Genomic DNA, 19,662 nt, shown 5'->3' on the forward strand with positions numbered 1-19,662 from the left:
TTTACCACTATTAACTTAATATAGAAATTAATTAGACTTTTAAAACATTTCTTTTTCAAATTCATTTCTTCGTAATGCTAAAGCAGGCACCAACAGCTAAGAATGGGGCCTGCTTGAAGAAATTTAGCTCGTTTCTCACTGCTTTATTTTGGATAAAGGGTTCCGGCTACTTTTGTAAAAACCTCTAAAATCTTAAATTCTCAATTCAAATAGAAGAAACTCATATTTTGATTATTAATAGATATCAAAATGCAACAACAATTATTAAAATATAATTCATTATTTATTAAATGTTAGAACAATAAAAATTAACAATATTTTTATATTAATGATGATTATTCTAATAAAAATTATATCGATATCTTATAGTTGATATAATTTTATTTTAATTATTTATTATTTGTTAAAATAATTATTATAATAAAAAATATTTACGAAATAGTAATAAATAAATTAAAATTTATTAGAATTTTTAATTTAATTAAAAAAGTATATATTGAAACGTTTTTTTTAAGTTAACATATTTGTAATTAATTAGAAATAAGAAAATGATATTCTAATAATTGTTATATATTTGATTTTATGTCAACCCCGACAGTTTTAGTAAACAACATGAATGAATTTCTAATTTTGATTTTGTTTCGATTTCCAATAAGTGAATAGGGTCCTTAGTGACTTGAAATGTGCATTAGAAAATTCAAAGACGAAGTAGACATGACACTAGAAGTTCACAGGTGAATTTATAATTTAACAAAGAATAATGTATAGATGATTACCGATGAGGAGATATCTTCCTGCTATTTCCGGCTATTAAAAAATTGACAATTATTATTATTTTTTCTCTCTTTTAGCTTTGAATTTTTACAAAATACCACCCATCTCCATGCGTTGAATTTTGATAGCTAATGATAGATATATATATTTAAAATTATATAATGTTTCTGTGAAAGATTTAATAGACTTCCATATCCTTTTAACAAATATAAAAGTAGAAATAAAAAAAGAATATATAAAAGTAAAAGATAATCAGAAAACTTGGGGGGAACTGGAAGAACCGGGGAGGACTCTGGGCAGAGCCAAAGCACTCTCTCTCCGATACCCCGCAGTCCCCCATGCGCATCATCTTCCACAGCACTCATGGGCTTCACTTCCACAATCTCTCTCGCCTCTCATCCTAAGGTAACTCCCAAATCCTTTTTCCCCCCATTGTTTTCATCAGTCAACCCAATTCAGTTCTTATTCCTCGCACTCGCAATTTCAACTGTTCTTGCTCCATCTCTAGATTTTTCTTCGAGTTCATGCTCTACGGCCCGGTTCTTTCTCCGACTACCATGCCAATGGTGCGCTGGTTCCGGTTACTGTGCCGCCGAGAAGAGGCTTTAGATTGAGAACCTTGGTGCTCAAGGCTACGTTGAGGTCCGAGGGAGCCTCTAGGCGGCCTGCAAGTTCTCGGAGAGTTTACAGGGAGTCTCAAGCTGAGAGCTCCTCGTTGATTGCCCCCGTCAAGCAGCTTGCCTCGTCTGTTTTACCTGTCGGCGCCTTCGTTGTTGTTACGTTCGGTATGGTTTTGCTCTTTTCGTTTTCTTTTGCAACGCGTAAGGAATACTCTATCCTTTTTCCTATCTTACGACTAAGCACGTTCTAATTGAAGTGCATATTTAATTTTTTGTTAATAAGTATAATGTATGAATTTGAAGCATGATTTGGAACTTCCACGGCTGCCGTTTATGTTTGGGAATGAATTAGAAGACTTTTTGCGAAGATTGGAGATTAATTTAAGTTTTTCAGCTCACAGTTTTATGGAAATTGGTGGAGAAACTCATGGTTCCGAAGTCAGAGAGGTCTTCGTCCTTGGAAAGCAAGTCTCCCGCCCAAGGAGCTACATGGTCCTTTGGCGCTGGTATAAATTTGTTTCCAAATCTGACTGCCAAGATTGACCGAGATGCCAAATTGAAGCTTAATGAATTTGCAAAAGAACTCCGGACATTTAGAAGCGTCGACATGACAGGTATTCTCCTGAAGGTTAACAGAGAAGTGATATATTAATTTCAGTTGTGCCACATCTTCTTTAACGCTGCAGCATTAGGATATAGTTTATTAATCTCTATACCAATTAAACTTGCCTACCGACTTCACTACATCTTGACTGGCCATAATATCCTGTGCTTATAGTATATGGACTAGGTTTTTCAACTCTCATTATCAGTCGCTCATAATGGATATGGAATTTTCATAATTGGATTACTGGAGTTTAGAAGTTCTCCAAGAAACGAAGTTGAAAACCATAGATGAGAAAATTGCTTACTACCCATGGGTTTAATGTTTCTTTTTTCAGGCATGCGGATGCATCAATTTATTTTTGATGCTTAATTTGTGAAGGTTTTAAAATTTATTCACTTGCCAATTGTGAAGTATATGAGATTTAATCTTATTTTTGACAGGACGCAACTTTGGAGATGAAGGCCTATTTTTTCTTGCTGAGAGTTTAGGATACAATCAGGTAGAATATTTAATGCATTTTTCTGGTTCTATAATACATGCCTAGTGGTATAACTAATGAGCATGATTGGCATGAATTATTGCTAATTTATTTAGCTATTTATTTTTTTAAAATTTATGTAACATTATGCAATGAAGTGTTGCTAGTTTTATATTTTATTAAATTGCATTATTTTATTGTTACAGACGGTTGAGGAAGTTAATTTTTCTGCAAATGGAATAACAGCTGAAGGGATAAAAGCATTTGATGGTGTCCTTCAATCAAATATCGTTTTAAAGACCCTTGATCTTTCTGGGAACCCAATTGGAGATGAAGGTGTAAAGGTTGTCATAACTTCTTTTATCCATTAATATTTGATGAGCATTTTGACCACTTAATCTTATGTTTTGGGGTATTTTAATATGTCTGATATTGAATGCAAACAAAAAAAGAAAGGGGGAGAGGAATAGACCAAGGCAATGCCAGAATATATCAGAACACTTTTTTTCTGATCAAGAAATTGATCTTTCATAATATCAATTAGAAAATGAAAGAATATAAAAGGGCCAAGAAAAAGAAGGCCAGCTAAGATGGGTCGACAAAAAAATTGGGCTTATAAAAATGGCAACCCAAGGAAAGGAGCCAAACTGGATGCTAACCTACAAAATATTGAGGAGCACTTTGGAAGTACTTACCAACAAACAATGAGCCCATTTTTGCCCACGATAAGGCTGTGTCCATGGGTGAAAGCAAAAGATTGAGAGAACACAGAGAATAAGTGAAGTTTATTTGATAAGCCTATGTCCATGAGTGAGGAGAAAGGAGATTTAACTAGGTTAAAGGAAGAAAACTCTGAAAGCTCTCACCAAATGGTTAAAGGTCTGGTTCAAAGATGAAGGCCACGGGTATGAGCTGTCCAAGGAAAGGTGTATATTTGAGGCTTAGATACCCGTGCATATACAATCAGCAGGGAACACTATGCTTTTATTGTTTTTTTTCTCTTTTTTAAATTTGTCAAATTGTTAGGATTATTTTATTCTTTAAAAGCCCCTAATGTCTTCTAATTTTACTTTCTTATTAGATATTCTAATCTTATTGGATTTTTAAGTCCTTTTTTAATTTTAATAGATTCCCAATTTGAGGTTGGTCTGTTTTCCTTTTAGTACTGTTGCAACCTTTTTCCAGTGTAAGAAATACAATTTTCATATGTTATCCAACAAAGATTTATTGAGTCAAGGCTTGTGGATTCAAGTGTAAAACCACATGTGGATTCCTAAATGCTGAAGTGGTTTCTATAAATTTGTTCTATCTTCTTTGTACTTTTCTTCCTATTTTCGATGCAAATCTGACTTCAGATCCCAATAGCTAGGAACAAGGGGCAGTCCAGTTGGCAAGAATTTGGAGTCTTTTAGTCATATTGGCTGAGAGGACTCAGGTTTGAACCTTCTGGTGAGCTTAATATAAAAAATCCTTGATGTCTCCCGAGTCCGGGCCTTGGGGCGGGTGCAGGTGCCCTTGGATATAGGGGAGCTAACCTCTGACTCCTAGTTATCAGAAAAGAAAAAAAATAGCCAGGAAACCCCATTAAGAGCCCCAAAACTCTTGAAATTTGTCAAAGTCATCCCCGTAAAAGTTGCCATTTGTCGTGCATAAAATTGTTATCTTTTTTGAACTAGATACGAACTTCTCAATGATTAATAAAAAGAAATAAAATTGTTCAAAGGATACAATCTCCCTAAGGGTCATGCGTCAAGTTGTTATCAAAGCTGCAATAGTTGATTTATTGAGGCGTGATGGGATTTGAACACTTGCCTCTTGAGGAAATAGGGAGGGAGATGACCCTTACACTTGCCTCTGGAAGAACATAGGCAGGGAGATGGTCCTTTCTCCCCTTTTTGATTCTGAAGGTGGATGTTCTTAGTAGACTTGTGCCTAGGGGTATGTAGGGGCATGCATAGGAATCTAGCCTAAGGGTTTGTTTTGGTAGGGGGATGAAGTACCTCTTAACTAGCATCTTATTCGGTAGTGAGAAGGAGGATTTTTTTTGTGAGATTAGAAACAAAACTTACTGGTTTTAAGGTTATCTCCCTGGTCTTAGTGTTAATTGGTAGAAATGTTCAATCATTGATCTTAATTAAGACCTTAGTAAGCTTGAAAATTGAACTCTTTGGCGGGCTGTAAGGTTTCTTCATTCCCCTTGACTTGGGCTTCTGCAAGGTCATTGACTCATAATCTTGAAACTATCTGGTTGTGGAAAAGGTCAAAAGCATTTATCTATTGGAAGTAGGTACTTTTTATCTAAGGGTGAGAGGTTAAGCTTTATCTCAATTGGTCCTTAGTGGATTTATATTTATATTTTCTATCCTCGCTTAAAATTGTTTGTTCCATTATGAAAAAGATCACGAGGAAATTTTTTATAGGAAGGAGTTAAGAGGGAAGATGGTGGGTCTCATATTGTTAGGTGAGTGATTGTGTCCAAGCTGCTGTGAGGGTGGGTTAGACATGGGGAATTAATAGAAGAACTTAGCTCTTCTGACCAATCGGTCGTGGTGCTTTCCTTTAGAGCGTATACTTTGTGACATAAAGTTATCGTAAGTATGGATATCATTCTATTGGATGGGAGATGACTGTCGTGGCTTAGTACACATTTACGACTCCTTGGAAAGCCTTTTCACATTGTATTGTATTGCTTTATTTGTGGGAAAGGGAAACCAATGCTTCTTTAGTTTAGTTTTTTGTTTTGAGAATACGGTTATTTTAAATTAGATTTATTGGTGTTTGTTTAGTTTTCTTTTTAAGGTGTCTTCAATATCTGTATATTGTCATCCAAGGAGTCAAGGAATTTCTTAAGGGTGGAAAAAATCTAATAAAATAAATTAATAAACTAAAGTTGGGCAAATTAAGGAGAATATTAGAAATAAATTTTAATATATAACTTTTTTTCCTGTTTTAAAATATGCCCCCTGTCGTGAAGTTATCTCTGTCCCCACTTACCTCTCACTCTCAGTAATCATGAAGTATTAAATTGGTCCTATCAGTTCATCATAATATTTGGTAGTCTGGATAGTCCTAGGTTATTTTGATATCCCATGTACGTTAACAGAAACTTGTTTTTCATGATATGGATATACAAACACATGGTAGGTTTACCCAAGGATTTTGAACCTAGGGCGTATTGATTAAGACTAGAATACAGAGAATATAATGGTCCGGGGAGGTTCAATGGGTATCCTGTTTCATAACTGAATTAATATTCATCGACCTTAGTCTATAGATCAGGCTTTTAAAGTTTTTTAATTTAATTTAATTTTTTTTATAAATCTTATCCTGTTGATGTGGGCATGAATTGTGGCTTTTTGCCTATTGAATTAATGCCAGTACTTCGTGCAGTTGACTTAAATATTGCAATTACAAATGTTTTCAGAGCCTGTGTGATTTGCTGGTGAATAATGCTAGTATTCAGAAGCTTCAGCTAAACAGTACTGACTTGGGAGATGAGGTTAGCCGACTAATTTCATAAAAGCTCCATCTGTAGGAGAAATTCATGTTCCATCAAAGTCCTTTTGGTGCATTTTTATTTTTTACTTTTTATTTTAAAATTTTTATCTTATCATCAAGTTCTTTGCAGGGTGCAAAAGCTGTTGCAGAGATGCTGAAGAAAAATGCAAGCTTGTGCACACTCGAACTTAATAATAATATGATTGATTATTCTGTAAGTCATTGAATTTGAATGCTTTAAGGTTTCTCTTCTTCTAGAAGTGGGTTTTAGATAGTAATATTGATTATTTTTGTTCTTTTTGGATAATGGAGGTAGGGATTTACAAGTCTTGGCGGAGCACTTCTTGAAAACAGCGCTATACGGAACATACATCTTAAGTGAGGATTCTATCACCCTCCATTGCTGTTGCTATGTTTATACGTATAATAAATACTAAAAAGTGACTTAATGAGAGAACATTTTGATTTTCCATTTTTACCCCTATTTTAATTTTTGTAATATATAACTTAATATTTTTCGTATTAATTTTAATATGGCTATTAATAGTTAATATCAATGTTTTAAAAGGCTAAAGGCGGCCTCGAGCTTTTCCTCCTCTTGAAGTGGCGAGGCGTAAGCCTCGAGGTGGTATGAAGTGTAAGCCTTAATTTTAATTAAAAAAATTTCGAAAATTTGAATGATAAGTATTGCTAAACATAATAGTTATATAAAGTATAAAAAAAATTCACCTGTTAATTGCCACTTAAATAAAAATCCTAGAAGAACATCCTCAATATCACTACAATTATCACTAATAGGAGTGTCTTATTCTATAAAATTTGTCTCCAATGTTTTTAAGTCTAGGCAGTAAAAGTAGTAATAGGTTGAATTGTTATCACTCCTACAATCCATTCCATACGCAAAGAAACCTTTATATTTTTTAAGAATTGGGCAAATTAATAATATTATTCTAATCATTACACGAGGCGTAAAGACTTTAAGCCTCAATACGTCTTCAAAGAAGCGTAAGACTCTTATGGTTCAAAGAAGGTGTAAGTCTCGAGAAAGTTAGCGCCTTCGCAAGCCTTTTAAAACATTGGTTAATATTGATACTTACTTTAATAAAACTAAAATACTTTTATTACAATTTAAATAGGCATTGATGTTTATAAAAGAATAAATGCAATAATAGTTGTATTAAGATTTTAACAAAGATTAATGTTTATGAAAAAATATAGACAATTGTAATTTTATTAAGATTTAAACATACTAGAACAATTACTTAATTTTTATTAATGAATATTGATTCCTACAACAAAAATAAATATAGTAATAAAATCTTGAGACTTAAGGAAAAAAATCAAAAGACAGTTAAATAAAATTTTCTAATTATTTGAATAAATTAAATTTGGAGTATTTAATAATAATATTTAATCATTTCTTGCAATTTGAAAACATTTGTTTATGAAGGTAATGATACTTGTACAGCTAGAAGTACAAAATATTTGATCAACTTTTACTATCTACATGGTATTAATTGTTTTGGCTTTTTATAATTATATTCAACTTTTGTTTATCTATTTAATCCAGCGTTTTAAAAGGCTAAAGCTAGCCTTGAGGTTTTTCCTCTTGAAGAGGCAAGATGCTAGTCTCGAGGCTATATGATGCATAAACCTTGATTTTAATTAAGAATATTATACAAATCCTAAATTTGTGTGATCAAGTATTGGTAAACATAATAGTTATATAAAATTATGGTAAACATAATAGTTATATAAAATTATCAAAAAAATCACCCGTGTCAATTGCCACTTATTATAAAAATTCCAAAAGGACATCCTTAATATCACTACTATTATCACTTATAGGATTGACTTATTTTATAAATTTTTATCTTCAATGTTTTTAAAGTTTTGGTAGTAAAAGTAGTAAAAGATTGAATATTGTTACTACTCCATAATTAGTGTTTCATACACAAAAGAAACTTTTATATATTTTAATCATTAAACGAGTCATATTATTATCCTAATCATTAAACGAGTCATAAAGACTTGAGCCTTAGGGTGTCTTCATAGAGGCGTGGACCGCGTGGTCCAAAGAAGGTGCAAGTCTCGAGGCTAAAAGTTAGAGCCTTGCCTTGAGGAGAGCTTCGTAAGCCTTTTAAAACATTGATTTAATCTTTTGGTATTTAAACAGCATATTTAATATTTCACTCTCAAGTATTAAAATAAGATTTATTTTCATAACTTGATTAAAGAAAAAAAAGGTATATAATTATACGTTTCAGATATAACTTCTAATGTTATCAATTCAAAATATTAGTTATTCATTATTTATTAATTATTTAAATTATAATATGCATAAAATCAATTAAAGTGGTCAATTAAGTTGTAAAATGTAAGACTTATGTTTTTGAAATTATATATAAATATTCTTAAGTTATATAAGGTATATTATTTCACTGTGATATAATTTTTGTTGTCAGTATTAATTAAATGATTTACTTATTTAATGATATAATTATCTAAACTATCTAACCAGCCAGAAAGTGAGGTAATTAAGTGTAACAAATTATTAACTTTTCATAAAATATATTGTAAAAGAAAGGGTAACTTAAAAGTTTTCAAGCACAGGCATGTAAAATTTTACATACCTAAAATTCCCCAGTGTATATCTTCTTTTGCTGCCGTTATGGTACATGTATTTAGTGCCATATCCACCTTCCATTTTCCCTTTTGAAGCTAATCTAAGATTCTCTTTTGTAAGTGGCAATTATGGTGGTGCTCTGGGAGCTAATGCTTTGGCTAAAGGACTTGAAGGGAACAAATCTTTGAGGGTACATCTTGTCTAGTTCATCTTCTATGTTGTTTCCGTATCAGGAATCTTATCAATTGTGTTAACTTCAGAGCAATTATTACAAGCTACAATTCTCCTATTAAGGACAAAAAATCCTACTCACTTTTTTTCTTTTTCCTTTTTTAATTGGGAGTTGAAGCTTTACTCCCCTATATTCACTTCTTTAGCATTCAAGCTTTTCTGGTATTTCCTTGATTATTTTTTTCAACAGAAACAACTTTTCATTGATAGAGGAAAAGATAACTATTATGGGTATTAGTTGGTATTGCCTTTGTCAATATTTTTACTATTTTTTTTTTATATGAGAAACCAAACTTTCATTAAAAAACATGAAAAAAAAACAAGGGATACAAAAAAACCAGCCTCATGAAGGAGTCCTTAAAACTAACTAGGTATAAAAGGACTCCAATCCAAATGAATAAGGCCTAACTTATAATTACAAAGTAGCTTAGAGACGATTACCTAAAGGAAAGAGTTGAATCTAACCACATCCCAAACCTCTTTCCAAGTCCTCTCCACCACTCTAAACATTCTACCATTCCTCTCAAACCAAATACCCCATAAGATAGCAAAAACATGTGTGCCACAAAATAAGTCCCTTGTCTCAAAAGAGATGATTCACAAGAACCTCCTCCATCATAGCACAACAATCCCGAAATCCCAAAAGTCTCCACAAAACGATTCCATAAAGCCTGAGAAATATGGACAACTCCACAAGATATGGTCATGACGAGCATGCTTGCACAAACAGCACTATTTTCGGGCCCAGAACAAAAGAGCCTTTGAACATGATCTAAGGTGTTAACTTTCCTGAGCAAGACTTGCCATGTAAAGAATTTAACCTTCTTGGGGAAAAAAGAGCATCATGAGAGGACGAAGGGCACATAAGATTTGGAACACTAAGCTACACGAGAAACTCCTTGAAGGATTGGGGTCTGTGAATGGATGTCCCTCCTCCTCGAACACAATTGAGAGTTACCAAGAGTGAAAGGAGAGCTGCCATTTCTGTCGTCTTCCTATTTGACAAAGGATGATGGAAACTCAGAGAAAGGGAATGAGAAGAACTCAAGGAAGGCATGACACATGCCACTTAATGCAACTTCTTTCTTCTTTGAAAGCTGATACAAATGTGGAAACAAAGCACAGTGAGGCTTTTCTCCCACCCAACAATCCTAAATTGGGGAAGGTTCAAATAATATTTTAACTTATCTAGGAACACAAGCACATGCTACATTTGCTTTCTTATGTGTGTATCTGTTGCTGATGATAAAATAATGCTCCAAAGCATTACTAAAGATGCTAGGCACATCTTTTTAATGCTCTCATCAACTGCTGGGTGATTTTATGGCTCTGTAAAAACTCATCTGGTGGTGGGTGTATATATTACCATCTTGGTTAGATGAGTATAAAAATTCTCGCATGGAAAGGTTGCCTCTGTCAACTTCAAATCATTTTCCATTACTGCTTGAAACCGGGACTGTTTTGGGGCCATACTCCTTTTAGGTCTGAAAATGTTTGGTTTTCTCACACACACTTTCTTTGTGTGATTCTTGATGAAAAGCAGTTCCTTCCAGAAGGTAATCGGGTTTCTCTTTCATTCAAAAGCTAAAAGATTAAAGGCATCCTCAAGATACGGAATAACAATCTTTATGTTATGGGTGACATCTACTCTGAGAAGCAGGCTTGGTACTAATATTTGGCGAACTTGACTCGCAAGAGGAGGTTAGGAGTTTTACTGAAGCTGAGAAATTGTTGAGAAATTTCCTTACAGGTCTGCTTCAAAGTCTGGAGTTGTGGTGGATGGAATGGGGGTTCTATGCTTTGGCCATACAAAAGATTTCTTTCATTCCCAAAGTTTTTAATGAGGTGTCAGCTTAATTATTCATGTGGAGATAAAGGCTGAATACGTTGCTTTCCTCACTTTTATTTACTAAATGACCTTAGACGGTTTCATTCGAATAGATTTTTGGAGTCCTATCTCTTAGATTGCCCGTGATCAGCTTGAGGTCCCTTTTTCTAAAGAAGACATTCACAGTGGTGAATGATTTAGGGGCTTAACAAAGCTCTTGGCCCTAATGGGATTAAATGTGTAGCTCTTTAAAAAGGGACGAAATACTTTTTAAATTTGGTTGTCTTGATATTTTCAACAAAACTTATGAAAATGGGCTAGTCAATTCTTATGCCCACACAACAGCATATTGGTCTTGTACCCAAGCGTCCTAATGTAATTGAATTCTCTGAGTCAAATCTATCAGCATAACAACTAGTGTTTACAAGGATCTTGCTAAAGTCTTGGCTGCAGGGTTGAGAATTGTCCTTGCTACTGTTTCTTCTTCTCACGACTTTGTAGTTTCATAGACATATCATAGACCCATCTTAATATCCATTAAAGACTTTAAAGTTGCAGAGGGTGTTGGTAAAAGAAGAAAAACTGGTTTATCCTTATGGTGGATATTAAGAAAGCTTATTACAAAGTCTGACTGGGATTTTCTTGATGGGACTCTTGAAGTCAAGGGGTTTGGTGTCTTGTGGAGAAGATGGATTAGTGGGTCTGTGCCTGATGTACTATCACGAGTTGGTTACAGTCCTTATGACTTTTATTATATGGTTTTCGTTAGTCATTACTGGTTTAACTAGTATAACCCATTTAGAGGTTTTCGTTAGTCATTTAGAGGTGTCTCTTTTACTTAACTTGTTGTCTGCGGTGCGTCTCTTTCCTGGGAGGGAAGACGTGAGAGTCTGGACCCCAACCCTTCGAACGATTTCTCTCGTAGTTCCTATTTCCATATGTTGAACTTCCCGTCTTCTTCTCTCCCTTCGACCCTTTGGTTTACTTCTCTTTGGAAGATTAAAATTCCGAAGAAGATCAAGTTCTTTGGGTGGCAAGTCTTACTCGGGAAAGTTAATACCTTGGATCGAATCTAGAGGTTTTCTTCCTTTTGTTTGGGCCTGCAGTGGTGTGTTCTTTGCGGGAACACTTTGGAAGACCTTGAACATTTGTTGTGAAATTGTCAGTTTGCATAGGACTTATGGCGTCGTTTCTTTATGTGTTTTAGGATGTCTTGGGTCCGTGCTAGGGAGTGTAGGGGAATGTTGGAGGAGGTGCTGTTATACCCTCCCTTTCGTGATAGGGGTGCTTTTTGCGACAGACCTGTTTTCTGGGTTCTTTGTGGGGTATTTGGCTGGAATTGGAAAGGAATCATAGATTGTTTAGGGGCGGAGAAATCTGTGGATTATGTCATATAATACTTCGTTATGGGGTTTAGTTTCTAAGGCCTTTTGTAATTATCCGTTAGGTCTCATTCTTTTGGATTGGAGTTCTTTTCTTTAGAGGACTACCTCTCTTTGGGCTGTGTTTTTTGAAGGCCCTTTTTGTAGCCTCTCTTTTGTTCTTTGTTCTTTTTGTATCTTTTTTCATTATTCTCAATGAAAGTGTTGTTTCTCGTTAACAAAAACTGGTATAACCCATTGTTGTCAGCATGTACAAGTTATCTAAAACCTATTTAAAGGCTCTTCCCCTTGTGTATTAAGAAGCAATAAATTTCAGATTGATTCTTCTCTAGTGCATGAAGTTTGGTATCAGAATCCTATGAATGGCTAGCACCTATCGGCAAGATTCCAATGTGGTTGGTGTTGCTTTGCTCCAAATACGGCAACAATTAGTTTTGATTGATGAATACCCGATGGAATAGCCACAGTGGAGCATGCCATCATGGGCTTGGGGGCTGAAATCTATTCTGTGAATTAAAAATCAAAAGCTTTGGTTCAACAAATTGAGAATGAGTTTGAACTAAGAACTAATGGGAGGTATGTTCACAGTCTGGTTAAAGGAGAGAAAGTATGTTTATCCTCCAATTAGAGAAAAGTACGGAAGGACTTCTGAGAGCAAGGCGAATGTTTAACATTTCCCCCCAGAAGACCCACAATGGCTCCAAGGTTTGAAGCAACTTTGAAAATTCAGAAAATGAAGATCACCACTTATTTCTACCAAAAGATAGTAACTACACCATGCAGATCATCAAAATAGTCTGTGTACGTACCAACTCTAGAGGTCAGATTTCAGACCTAAGGCCAAGCTCTCTTACTTGTGATGAATGACCAATATTGAGGAATCCTTAGACTAATTAAAGGCAGTGAAACATTCTTTGTTTGCATATACTCACCTAAGAGGTAAAGTTGGTGGCTTAAGTTCAAGAACTGTGCTACTGCACGGTGGGTTCAATTGAAACATAGAAAATGATCCCTCCCTATGAAGAGGGTCGATGGTGCTGGTCCCTCCCCATTGAGGACGGGTGCCTCAGGATCTTCTGTTTGAAACATAGAAAACCAAGCATTGTTAGCAAACTGGAGATTTTAGGAAGAAAAGGATGCCCTGTGGAGAAAGATCATAGCCGCCAAATATGGAACCACTCACAAGGGCTACAAGCCGGGTATCAAATCTTTGCATTGAACGCATCTCATTGGCCATAGAGATATGTTATGTCTACTCACGACCTTATCTACCATAGATGTGATCTACCCTGCCTTTGTTCTTCTTGCCCTGGCCGTTGTCCATACTTCCCTAGGCTTTGTTTTGAGCTTTCTCAATCAATTATTGAATTGTTATGGGGGCTTGGTAAACTTCCTCCAGCATGAGGTCTTTTTTGCTTGGTTGCGTGACTTTTTCGTTCTTAGTAGGTAATTCTAGCGAAGGATCAGAAGGCATCTGGGCTAAGAAAGGGGCAAAAGCTGTTCCTGTTTGATGGTGTGATCATTACAATTGACCACCAAAACCTATAGTTTAATCACTTGGTGTGTAGTCTTTGTGCGTCTCTCCTTTATGGACTTTGAAGAGGTGTGACTAACCATTTGTGAGGGTGGATGCATCGTCCCTTGAGCCAACCGAACAAGGAGAGAGGTGCTCCCTAAACTAGAGACAAAGACAAGACGATGTATCATGTCTTGACCTTGACTCAAGATGCTTGTCATGAAGTTTTAATTTTTACCTTTCTATGTGATATTGGAAGTATTTCAGCCCATTTATGTGCACCCCCACTAACCTTACATAATAATTTGCCCGACCCTATAATATTTGGAGGTAGGAAAACTTATAGGATTCTAATATTCAAGCGGGTGGGCACCTTGGTATAGGGAGCAAAGCTCCGACTCCAAGTTATCAACAAAAAAAAAAAATAAAATAATAATATAATTGGGCACCATGGGGAAATGAGATGCTTGCCATGAACATCAGCTATCTAGAGTGAAAAGTTTGATTGAGATGGTCACCTATATGTCATAATGGTCGAAGTTTAGAGTAAGGAATTTGCATGGAGATTGGACCAAGCTAACAGCTTTGATGAAGGATGACTTAGTGAGGGCTAGCTAGTCGCCAAATTTATATTTTATTCCGTTAATTAATTTAGTTAAATTGTTAGTTTTTGTTAATTGCTTTTATTAATTTACGTAAATTGTTAGTTTTTGTTAATTGCTTTTATTATATTGTTAACTAGGTAATTTAGAATTTTCTTGTAATATATATTATCTTGTAACGCTATAGATAGCTACATTTAGGTCGTGTTAAGGGGGACTTTTGAAGTATTAGCATTTTCTTTTTCTTGGTATTTGTTGAGAATCCATATAAATGAATTAAATTTACCCAACTCATAAGCTTAAGCTTTTGGGTTGAGTGATGGTTTATTCATCCTTAACATGGTATCAGAGAGGGAAGCTCTGTGTTCGAACCCTACATTATTGTTTGTTTCCTCCCCATTTATTATGATTTCCACTTGTTGGGCCTTGTCAATTATCCAAACCCACAAGTGAGGGGTAATGTTGAGAATCCATATAAATGAATTAAATTTACCCAACCCATAAGCTTAAGCTTTTGGGTTAAGTGGTGGTTTATTCATCCTTAACAGTATTGATTTCTAGTTCCATGAATTTATTTCCATTTTTAAAAAGGAGAATTGAGTAGAGGTTAGCTATGAGGAGCCGAAGTGTATACCTAGGGCATCTATATAAGTATGGTATTTCCATGAATAAAAGTTTGTGTCCAATAAGGAATAAGGTATGAGATGAGTTATGAGTGAGGATCTCGTCTTCGATTATGCAAGCAATAGAGCTGTGCCTTGAAAGATGAGATCCTATGATTGGCTGACCTAGTTGGCTGAATGGGAGGCAAAGATGTGACTACTTGTCTAACAGGGTCCTGAGTTGGTCGTGCCCAAATAATGGCATGCTTCATGTGGATTGAGTTGGGTTGTGACAAAACGACTGGTATGATTGCTGACACCTTGCTGTTGTCTATGAGGTTGGTTCAATCATGGGTTCAAGTACCGAGCAGCTAGGCTGAAAACAATCCATACAAGAACAACCTTCATTCTTTGAGGGAACTAATTGCTTTCTGTGCATCTTTAGAGATCCAATTACTTTAGGACTATTTTTCAAGTTTCATCCTACGATCAGGGATAGACAATGTTTTAGCCTTTATCATATATTTTGACCACACCTCAATGAAGCTAATGACTCAAGTCAGTCCTTGGCTTCGAGAAGAATTTGTGCCATATGATATTACATAACTTGGAAACATGGAACTGACATATATGGATAATTTTTATAATTTTTTTTTTCTTAATTGATAGGAACTTCACATGAATGGAAATTCAATTGGCGATGAGGGGGTGCGTGCTTTAATTTCAGGTTTATCTTCACGTAAAGGTATGTCATATGACATACGAGGTCTTCCTGTTAACATTCTTTATGCATTTGCTATTCACTAACGTTCTTACTTCCTGTGTAGGAAAACTTTCACTTCTTGACATTGGAAACAACTCAATCACTGCCAAAGGTGTCTTTCATGTTGCTGAATACATTAAGAGAACTAAGAGCTTGGTATTATTGAATTTGTTCATGAATGATATTGGTGATGAGGTAATGGGCATGGCTTCTAAAATTGGTCTAAGTATTGAAGTTATATAAGATTTAAGGATTCTGTTAAATTGTTGAATTTAGAGGATTTTGGTTTTTTCCCCTAGAGGAAGTTACATGAATAGCATAAAGTGTAAAAGCTTGATTTTCATGCCCAGAATAACATGATGCTTCTTAAACTACTCTCAATCAAAGCAAAAGAAAAAAAAAACCATGAAGAGGGATCAAATAGAGGAAGATCCCAATGCATCTGGAAGCCACTGCCATCTGTCTGTCCATCTGTGAGATGAACCATAGAGAACAAATCAATTAGAGCTTCTGAATTTCGATATTCGTGAAAAGCTTTCTAAAACCTAGATCACAAGTTTGTGGTGTGAGGCTGAATTACAAAAACTTTTTATCGATGCATGTTTCCAGCTAGAGAGGTTGTATAGCCTTGGAACTATCTTCTATCATCACCGAAAGCTGGTGGGGACAATCCTTGCTCACTGATTTCTTCATTCTTGATAAAATAAGCTCCTTATGTTTGATAATAGACTTCCAAGGGCCTAGGATTGTATTGGATAATTTCCTTACCAAGAGTTAAAGTTGGTGGAGCCGGACTTAGAAAGAATGACATTCCCCCGAAGGACTCTTTTTTCCACCAGAAATCCCCATTCAATAGTGAGTCTACTTTCCTCCAATGACAAATGACTTCTGCCAAAAGCCCTTGAGAAGCTTCTCAACATAACTTTGAAATGCATAGAAAACGAATATTTAATAAATGGGGGAGATTTGAGAGTAGCTTGAATAATAGGGAGGCGGCCTTTTTTGATATGTGTGAATTTTCCATCTTTGTAGCTTACTATCAATTTTTTCAGTTATTGGAGCCCAAAAGCGAAGAAATGCAATAATTGCCATTAAGAGGAAGCCCTAACAGTAGTTGAGCTAGTTACTGACTTGCAACCAAAACTTAAAGCAATGCACCCTCGGGAGAGATTTTTTTTTTGATATCCGTGAGTGTCCAGGCTAGCTTGCAAGTACATCCACTAATCTCACGAGACAACTGTCTGATCCTACTATATTTGGTTGCCAAAGAAACATATTGGAAATTAATTCCTAGGTAGGTGGCCATCACGGGGTTTGAACTCATACTTCTGGGAGTAATTCTCAACAATGATTCCCGTGATCTCAGATTTGCCATAGTTGATGTTGTGATTTGATGCTTAAAGATCTTCATAGTATTAAATAGATTGTTGATGTAATACTTATGAAGAGATGAGAAAAGGACCGTATCATTGTAGGTGACTTGTAGATAAAGAGTTGCTTCCCTAGTCAGTTACCTTAATAAGGCCATAGGACGAGCCTTGAGTAAGTTTATTGTAAAAAACCGGTACATTGATGCTTCTACATGCCTTTGGCAAAACAAATATGCTTCTTCTTGCCCCCCTTCACACACAATCATTTGGCATGCCAGATACCCTAAACAAGTAAACTTCTTACATTTTAGAATTTAGTCATGAGTATAAACATCTCCTATTTTGATACAGAAAAGGTGCTCTTCCCTTGTGCAAGGAAGGGGCAAAATCACAAGGTCATACTTTTCTTAGCTGCTTATTTCTAAATAGATTCTCTTTGGCTGAAGAGGAGCAACAAAACCTTGAATGGCTTAGAACAAACTTGTGACACCTTAGAAACTATTTAGATGTCCTCTCTGCCAAGTGAAAGAGAGCTCAAGCTTGACTTCCTTTCCATTTTTGTAATTTCATATCATCTATTGAATTGAAAATTTTTATTTTTTTATTTTTTTAAGAAAGCAAAAAACCATTTGACATTTTTTTTTTCCTCATAGACACTTTCACTTAGGATTGCAAAATTAAACTCATCATTAACCAAAATATTATTTTCATTTGCAGCTTCTTGGTGTGCTCTCTTTAAAGAATTTAGAAACTATTCTAACATTGTAATCAGTTCTTAGGGAAATTTTGAAATTAAACTCACCATCTTCAGTTCAGTAAACTTGTGAAACAAACACAATAATTTTGAAATCAAGTTGTTAAATACTTGATCAGTTCATAGAGCACGAGTCTAAGAATTCAAATATATTAATAAATAAATTTCCATTTTGACTTTATAATTTATTGAAACAAAAGTAGCAATGCTAATAATTTCAATTGTATAAAGTAAAGTAGCAACTAACAACAATAAATTATTGAGATCAAGAAAAGAGAAAATAGTAGGAAATTTTAGTGTACACAAGTTCAAAATTCCAAATTATAATTTTAGTATATATATGTATATTCTGCAGAGGTATTGGATTTATTAAATTATTTGCAAACTTTAGCAGAGATAAATCTTTTATCTTCCAGGGTGCTGAAAAGATTGCAGATGCTCTAAAGCAAAATCGGACAATAAAAACTTTAGACGTGGTGAGGGGCCATGATTTTCTGTATATTTTCACGTTTCATCTTCTCTTGCCTAACTATAAATTAAAGATGAATGACTTTTTTTTGTGGGGTTTCTTTACAGGGAGGGAATAACATACATGCCGAGGGTATTACTGAGATTGCACAAGCATTGAAGGACAACGATGCCATCACAACAGTGAGCCATCTACTGTTTAAGAATGTTTAACTTCTATCGTTTTTGTGATACAGGAAATACTTAATAACTTCCTCTCTCTCACACACTCACTTAACAGTTGGAAGTTGCCTATAATCCCATTGGACCAGAAGGAGTGAAGGCTTTATCCGAGGTGCTGAAGTTCCATGGAAATGTTAAAAACCTCAAGCTTGGTTGGTGTAAGGTGAAGGATGTGACTCTGGTTGGTTTTATAATATAACCAGTAAAAAGGAAAAAAAAAAAGGAAAAAAAGAAAAGTCTCGTCTAATTTATTACAGAAAATGGTCTGCAGATAGGACCAAAGGGTGCTGAATTTGTTGCGGAAACTCTGAAATATAATACTACCATATCTGTCTTGGATTTACGGGGCAATGGACTGCGGGACGAGGTTTGTAGCCGTACATGTAATATCGAGTTCATTAATAGAAATGGAGCTACTCATCTGATATTAGAACTTTTTGTTTATTTTGCCACCGTTTAATTGCAGGGTGCAATTTGCCTTGCTCGCAGCTTGAAAGTGGTTAATGAAGCTTTGACTTCACTGGATTTAGGTTTCAATGAAATAAGGGTATGTGCTTCTGGACCTTGTGTGTTTTCCGTCTCGACATCAATAATCCAGTTTCACATTGTTATTCTCGTTCTAATTTTTAATGCAGGATCCGGGTGCTTTTGCCATTGCTCAAGCACTCAAAGCGAACGAGGACATAGCAGTTACATCCTTGAATCTTGCCAATAACTTCCTAACCAAATTTGGACAGGTTGTATTATCACCTCTTCTTCATCCTCATCTAATAATATGATTTTTTGTTCTTAATGAGGTTTATTTTGATCTCATTGCAGAGTGCTTTAACAGATGCCAGAGATCATGTCCATGAGATGTGTGAAAAGGAAGTTAGTATCTCTTACTAGAACGCGATCTACTTCCTTTCGATGAATGGATTTTGAAGATGCATTTTGCTCAACCAAGTATTGATTTGAATTCCACCCCAAAGTTCTACTTAATTTCTTCAGTGAGGGACTAGCAATGAAATTTTGACTTAGAGAGGGAATAGAAAATTGTATCATAATTTTTGATCTATTCTTTTATTGGTTCGAATTTTCGAGAAAAGGTACTAATAAGAGAATCTTTGTTGTCTTTGAGATGACTTCTAAGAGTAGTGTTTACAAGTAAATCGCATTTAAAAGAGTTTTCTTTCAAGTGCTTTCAAAAGTGTTTTTAGAACTTTCAATATTATTTTTGATTATGCAGTCATAAAACTATTGAAATATTTTTAAAATTGATTTTGACTGACTAAAAATTCATAGTTATTTAAAAAATCATAATGCTTTAACATTTTTTGAT

The 19,662-nt window shown here is 34.9% G+C and overlaps 1 protein-coding gene across 4 annotated transcripts; it reads left to right on the forward strand.

Annotated features, from left to right (window-relative positions):
• Positions 1-1,020: 1,020 nt before the first annotated feature.
• Positions 1,021-19,460, forward strand: EMB2004 (RNI-like superfamily protein). 4 transcript variants are annotated; one of them, XM_022301679.2, is made up of 18 exons: positions 1,021-1,179; positions 1,283-1,559; positions 1,796-2,008; positions 2,442-2,500; positions 2,686-2,823; positions 5,904-5,978; positions 6,108-6,191; positions 6,294-6,355; positions 8,724-8,793; positions 15,434-15,509; positions 15,592-15,722; positions 18,068-18,127; positions 18,228-18,302; positions 18,400-18,504; positions 18,613-18,708; positions 18,808-18,888; positions 18,977-19,078; positions 19,161-19,460. In XM_022301679.2, exons 1-18 carry the CDS (start codon positions 1,138-1,140, stop codon positions 19,227-19,229), a joined length of 1,815 nt encoding a protein of 604 aa, XP_022157371.1. In that variant the 5' UTR covers positions 1,021-1,137; the 3' UTR covers positions 19,230-19,460. The 4 variants fall into 4 exon arrangements, with proteins under 4 accessions (XP_022157371.1, XP_087983492.1, XP_087983493.1 ...); XM_088127368.1 differs by lacking the exon at positions 1,021-1,179 and having other exon boundaries at positions 1,417-1,559; positions 1,789-2,008; XM_088127366.1 differs by lacking the exons at positions 15,434-15,509; positions 15,592-15,722.
• Positions 19,461-19,662: the final 202 nt, after the last annotated feature.

Source organism: Momordica charantia (assembly GCF_013281855.1).
Source record: "Momordica charantia cultivar OHB3-1 chromosome 8 unlocalized genomic scaffold, Mcharantia_2.0 BLBB01000008.1, whole genome shotgun sequence".
In the NCBI taxonomy this organism is placed as follows: domain Eukaryota; kingdom Viridiplantae; phylum Streptophyta; class Magnoliopsida; order Cucurbitales; family Cucurbitaceae; genus Momordica; species Momordica charantia.

Excerpts from the sequence above, each read along its gene's own strand:
- EMB2004 (XM_022301679.2), top strand. The coding sequence starts at position 1,138 with ATGGGCTTCACTTCCACAATCTCTCTCGCCTCTCATCCTAAG. Across the intron at positions 2,501-2,685 it reads AGAGTTTAGGATACAATCAG|ACGGTTGAGGAAGTTAATTT; the intron begins GTAGAATATTTA and ends TTATTGTTACAG. Across the intron at positions 18,128-18,227 it reads CAATAAAAACTTTAGACGTG|GGAGGGAATAACATACATGC; the intron begins GTGAGGGGCCAT and ends GTTTCTTTACAG.